General features: G+C 52.6%; 1 protein-coding gene across 8 annotated transcripts in view; it reads right to left on the bottom strand.

Moving 5' to 3' along the window:
* Window positions 1–1911: 1911 nt before the first annotated feature.
* LOC122390465 (kinesin-like protein unc-104) overlaps window positions 1912–6000 on the bottom strand; it is a 186145-nt gene continuing 182056 nt past the window's right edge. For 6 of the 8 annotated variants that reach the window (XM_043383463.1, XM_043383550.1, XM_043383876.1 and 3 more), the window contains 6 exons: window positions 5659–5835; window positions 5255–5343; window positions 4639–4843; window positions 4223–4353; window positions 3912–4022; window positions 1912–3673 (listed from right to left, as the gene is read on the bottom strand). In XM_043383463.1, the coding sequence (XP_043239398.1) occupies window positions 3613–3673; window positions 3912–4022; window positions 4223–4353; window positions 4639–4843; window positions 5255–5343; window positions 5659–5835 (774 nt within the window). In that variant the 3' untranslated portion in view covers window positions 1912–3612. The remainder of the gene's footprint in view (window positions 3674–3911; window positions 4023–4222; window positions 4354–4638; window positions 4844–5254; window positions 5344–5658; window positions 5836–6000) is intronic. The other 2 variants (XM_043383634.1, XM_043383720.1) reach the window with 1 other exon arrangement.

The following is a 6000-nucleotide window of genomic DNA, read 5'->3' as shown; positions in this document are numbered from 1 at the left end:
AGCGCGAGGGAGCGTTGTGAATAGCAAAAACATTGAAATTTCTCTTCATGGTTCTTATTTTTTGGGTATACAATGTAGCAAAACTGCACAACGCAAAAACGTCTGTCCCACGGTTTTTGGCAAACTTTTTTTCTGGGTCACGTTTGTTTCTGGGTCACGGTACTTAGCTCCTCATTCAAAGCATTACGGACCGGGTAAGCAGGGTCTGCAGACTTGCATATGGTCTTATCCCGCGAAGGCGCAGAGAGCGGGGGCGGAAACTGAAAACTGTCAGTTGGGCTGGGCGAACCCAGGGGAAATCATCTCCTGCGTGCCATAAGATTTCTTTATTCTTGGTCACACGCCCTTGTGGTTTGTGGCTGGTAAGTGTCGAAAAGAATCACAGTGTCGTGTTGCTGCGTGCTCAGGTACTCCAGATAAGATGTACTTGGAGATTAGTATTCGATAACAAACTTGCCATATTCGGAAAACTGTAAAGCCCATTCCCCTGGGTCACGCATTTTTTTCTTCTGGGTCACGAATTTTAGCGTGACCCAGGAAAAAAATTGTGACCCAGAAGAGAAATTCTGCCCACCTACATCATCAAGACATGCAAGTATTTCCACCTACGTGTGGAGAAGGTCATTGCCGATAAGGGGGTTATATCGCGCATGAGGTGAGTGAACGTATCTGGTTTGATAATGCGTTACCCAGAAGAAATTTTTTTTTTCTGGGTCACGGACCATTTTACGCGCATGCGCAATGGCATTTTTGAATAATTTCAACTGTGAACAGCCTATGGTGCATGGTTTATGAAAAGGTAATGATTTCTAGGAAATCAGTTGTGGGACAAATATCGACCCAAATCTCCACGAATTTTGACGGGTACCCATATCGTATCTACGCCAGTTCACGTTCACCATGGACAACGCACCATATTTCCATTCCTCCACTGATCTCGTATCCTCCCGGTTGGTGAGTTTGTGGGCGGCGGTCGCCTCGTGCCAGCGTCTGCAGCGCCCGCAGGCCCCAGGGGACGTCCACTCTGGCGGCCGCGCTCTCTCCCGCCAGTCATCTCGGCTGGGCCCAGCGGCGGGTGGTCGGGGCGGTGGGGTCGGAGCTCCAGTTCAGTGGTCGTACCGTGATCCGCAGATGACGCCGAGTGATAAAGGCCTGGACGTAAGATCTGCATACCACTGACCAAGAACTACTTGATATGAATACTAGATCGAGTCGTGGGGCGCAGACCATAGACAGTCGTCACATGTTTCACCATCACGTAACATACGCGTCTCAGCTAATTCCACGAATATATTTGCGGCATAGCCAAGCCGTTTATATTCCACACGGGCCGGGATACATGGACAATATTCAGGTCTCTTTGCCGCCGAAGACAGAACACCGACGACAAACGGCATATGTGAACACTGACAGAGAGAACGTTCTGGGCCCTGCTTCACGACTTGACACTAACTGTTGCTACCGGTATCGTGGTATGGGTTTCCATGGAAACCCAATACCACGATGCCGCTAACGTTAGGTAGCGTCAAGCCTTGAAACAGGGCCCTGGTCGTCAGAGGTCGCTTTTCAAGTCGCCATCGAGAAATACTGGCAGAATGAGACAGCATCATGGCGTGGGGGAATTCGCATGTAAGAACAGCTCAACCTAACATCTTGATCCGCTGAAACGTTCATGAAAATGATTAGATTTGAATGCGGATTGCAGATAGTTAGTAGGTATGACGAATGATTTTAAAATAGGGCACATTTAACTAATACATTTGTGTTTGTGTATCTATTGCCGGCAGATCGTTCGATGAGTAGGTAGTAAAGACAATCATTTACAAAGCACCTCGGAACATAGTCAAAAGTCATGTTATACGTACACAATTCACGTACACTAAGCGACATAAACGGGACTTCAGGCAAAAATTCAAAGCGAATTAATATATTTTTCATCGAGGCCATGAACTTTGACATGCTTAAGTACGCCACTGGATCGATGCCCTTGGAATGATCATTTTCAGTGCTGTTATAATGGTTACTTGGAATGACGGCTAGGACAGTGAAAGATGTAACTACTGTGTGTAGTCCCCCCAACACCACTGGTCACTACACACATCCGAACAAAGTTCTCTCACTCCGCTCTGTATTCAGATCACTGTATGCCAGCGGCCAACCGCCCACGGCGCCTCGGAGCTCCAATTTGGCACCTCGTTTGATGCTCGGCTTTTCAGAACAGATGAAGCACATGCAATTGACCTGGACTGGAGCTGTCGAGGCTGGCGCCATCAGTAGTGGCACAGGTCCAAGCCAAACTGTTGGCCGTATGGGTAGATAGAGGTCGTGTGGGTAGACCGATTCAATAGAGGTCGCAGATCCTTCTGTTTCCGTTTCCGAACCAGGGAGATATCAGACTGCTGAGGAATGTTGTCATTTTGTGAATTACTTCCGCATAGGGTCAGGCTTCACGCATTTAGGTAAGAATTGACTCGGATCGCCTATTCACAGCAAGTGACTCGAAGATAATTCGTTTGAATATAATAATGAACAACCGTTCATTTTCAATGACTAGAACGCCTGCTTAATGACTAGAATTCGTTACACCCCTTTGGGACAGATGTGGATAATCTCACCTCCACTTGCACCCGACGTTAGTGTCGCTACCTACATTTGTGCTGTGCCCAAGCATATGTCTCGTTATCACCGCTCGACGCGCCGAAAACGGCCGTCGTATCACGCCCCGCGATCACAACCATGGTACTTGCATCGTGCCAACATTCTCCCCCCGTCGCGCCTTGAGATCAGCACACGCATACCGCATCACCAGTGAGGTGCACATGCAGTGGTCGCCACGCGGTACATGCACCCTATCCAGGAACAGCCCCGAGGGGCTCACTGCGCCGAACATACAGAGACAGCGAAGGCGGTATACTGATTGCCAGAATCACTGAGAAGTCGCCTCTGTCGAGCCGTGGCGACTCAGTAGCTGCACAAGTATCAACATCCACCGCGAGGATTGTTCACCCACTACGCCAGTCTGCCACACCGCCCCAACGCGCCCGAGACCAGCATCAATCAGCCTGCGTGACACAAAGCGTAAGGCAAAATCGGAGAACACCGTCAAAAGCGGATAAGCCTCACACACGCGACCGACCACCCAGCAGACCGCCATCCTGCCGGGTTTCGCCGGGGCTGAAGGGTGAACCTTGGCATCTCACATCTACAGTTGCCGCAGAGCTGTGCTGATTGGACAGGGACAATGACTCTAATACTAATCCTCTCTTAACTCTGTCTTTGGGGACGTCCATGACGCACTCACTCGGGTTAATGGCATCCAACAGCTACTATCGAGCGGCGAGCGCGGAGAAAAGCACAAAACACTAGGAGGCGCGCGGTGGGCAGGTCGGATCTCGGTTGGACACGCTTTGGCTGCGCTCCCTCCACTGTGAACGCTGGCATTTCGACCTGCCGGGGTCACGGGAAGGCGTCCTGGTTCGGGGCTAGGCTGTTCACTGCCGGCGGTGTGTCACTGTCAGCCGCGAGGACGTCATGTCGCGCGGCTGAGGCGGCACCCCCCAGACCGGTGGTCCGTCCCGGTCCGTCTGGTCCGTCCCTGGTCAGCCAGACGACTCAGTGGCAAACGGACAAACTGCGGCCTCCAGAGATGTGCCGGCGCCGACTCTGCGTCGATCTGCGACAAAGAAGCGTTCGACGATTAGCGCACATATCATTGTGTCAATTCCATTCCATCGAAGGAACGTGGGGTAGGCTCGCCTTTCACTACTAGGCAGGCACATATGACTTCACAGTTACTCTCACGAGCCCTCACTTCACCTTCCCTTTCTGAAGTGAAGTGATATTGTAGCGCAAGGTCTCGAAATTCACTGTGTTGCTAGGTATTTAGTTTCAGCGATTTAATCCATACATACCTGATCTGTCCAGCCAGCAGGGGGTTCATGGCATAGAGCCACTCGTAGAGGTCACTGGCGGGCTCCTTGGCCACCGACCGGAGCAGGTACGTCCGGTGCTGCGTCACCACTCTGGAAACCACACGGTACTCTGTCAGTTGGATACACCCAAGGCTCTCTACAGCATGGGCTAGTGGTCATTGGAGACATTTAAGGTCGATGAAAATGGCTGAACAATCGTCGTCTAGTGTCAGTTGTATGTGATGCATGAAAAAACATCCATATTCAAAGCAGGAACCCTCCGTGGAATGGCCGACGGTTCCGCCACGGACCTGAAGGAGTGCGGGGTGTCGTGCGGGTCTTCGTCGCTGTATTCGATCTGCGACCTGGCCAGGTTGATGAGGCTCCTCTCCACCGAGTCCTTGGCGTCGCGGTAGACGAAGACGTACGGCCTACGCACCACCTGTCCGGCCGCAAGGGAGGTCACCGGTAACGGGAGGATTATAGGACGGTACAGAACAAATCCAGCACGAAGATCGGCACAATCCAGCACCTGTCGTAAGGGCTGTCGTAACAATAGCACCGCGATGGGCTAGAATGAGGCTGGTGATTTAATGTTGTACTTTTGGGAAGACTTGGGCATACGCAATAGTAAAGAAGGTTCACACCAATCAAGTGTATCACGGATGTAAGGGCTCAGTCCATTTCGAGCAGCCTGGTCCTTGCTCGCCGAGTTCCGTGTACGCACCAGCCAGCGTTTGAGCCAGGTCTGCGTGTGCTCCTCGTAGACCTGCAGGGGCCCGCGGCGACTGACGGCCGGAGAGACGCGGATCTCCTCCAGCTCGGCGCAGAAGAGCGGCGGTGACGGTGGCTGGGCGGCGCGCGGCTCGTTCGGACCGCGCACCACGCCCGGGTGGGTGTCCGGCAGCAGTGCCGAGGAGGGGCTCAGGGACCTGTGGAGGAAGGGGCGGGTCAGAGACCTGTGATGGGACAGGATGACGAGCTGTTTGACAGCAGTGCAACAGGCTCAAGAGACTCTGGTTGGACGAAACTAAGAACAAAACTATGTTCTAGAAACGGAGAGCGGGCTAAGAAGACCAGTGGGAAGAGTGAGACAGGTTAAGACATCTTTCATATGCCGACACGCGGGCTTCTAAATCTGTGGCAGTGTAGCCGACGAGCTCAGAACTGATGGGAGTGATTAAGCCTGCGAGGAACTGGCGTAATCTTACCATGTTGTATCGGTAAGGTAGGATATACTACCGTAGTATGTTGAGTCGTGAGGACATACGTATTAGACTCCCTCGCTCCTCCAGCTCGAAACAAAATGGAAAAAATCAGTCTGTGTCCCGAGTTCAGCTTACGATGTCATTGAGGAGACGTCTGTGATGTCAGAGGACTCCATCTCCGACTCGTGGTTGCCGTTAAACACGGTCGACGTCTCAGAAATGTCCTGCAAGGATCGCATGGCAAGTGTGAGAATCTAAGCCCATATACCTACGGTCTTACCGTTTCAGCTTTTTGCGACTGTTCTTTTTTAGATCCATTAGACCTCGTAAAACAGCTGAGTCCGTATCAGAACTAGTTATGCTATTGAAATTTGGTACAACTGTGATGATCGGTTTTGTAATGCACGCACACTTTCCGTTTACGCCGAACTCTCGAATTTGTATGTACCTATACGTTCATGAACATAGAGAGGAGGCAGTATCTTCCATCTCCCTTGCACGCCCACATCCCATACCCCTCACTCCACCACCCCGCTCACCTTTTCAGTGCGTCCCAGGATGAGGCTGATGTACTTTTTGGCCAGGTAGCGCTCTCGCTCGGTCATGGGCCGGCTCTGGGTGTCGGCGGCCGCCGGCGGTGACCTCAGCGGGCCCGGCGAGCGGCCCTCGCCGGCCGCCTTGGCCGCCTGGTTACACTCGTCCTGCGGGGAGACACACTGCCAGGGCGCGTGGCAACGAGGCGGCGGTGAGGTGGACGGCACGGGACGTGGAGCCGCGAGCGAGATACCGTCCTACAGGCGCGCACACAAACGCACACAGACATACAGGGTGCGCTGTCCCGCGCACAATCTCACACAGACCAGCCCGTACAGATATACATA

The sequence above is a fragment of the Amphibalanus amphitrite genome, unplaced genomic scaffold (genome assembly GCF_019059575.1).
Source record: "Amphibalanus amphitrite isolate SeventyFive unplaced genomic scaffold, NRLGWU_Aamphi_draft 000001F_arrow, whole genome shotgun sequence".
In the NCBI taxonomy this organism is placed as follows: domain Eukaryota; kingdom Metazoa; phylum Arthropoda; class Thecostraca; order Balanomorpha; family Balanidae; genus Amphibalanus; species Amphibalanus amphitrite.
The sequence above is the reverse complement of the archived record's forward strand: the minus strand, read 5'-3'. Positions and strand labels throughout refer to the sequence as shown.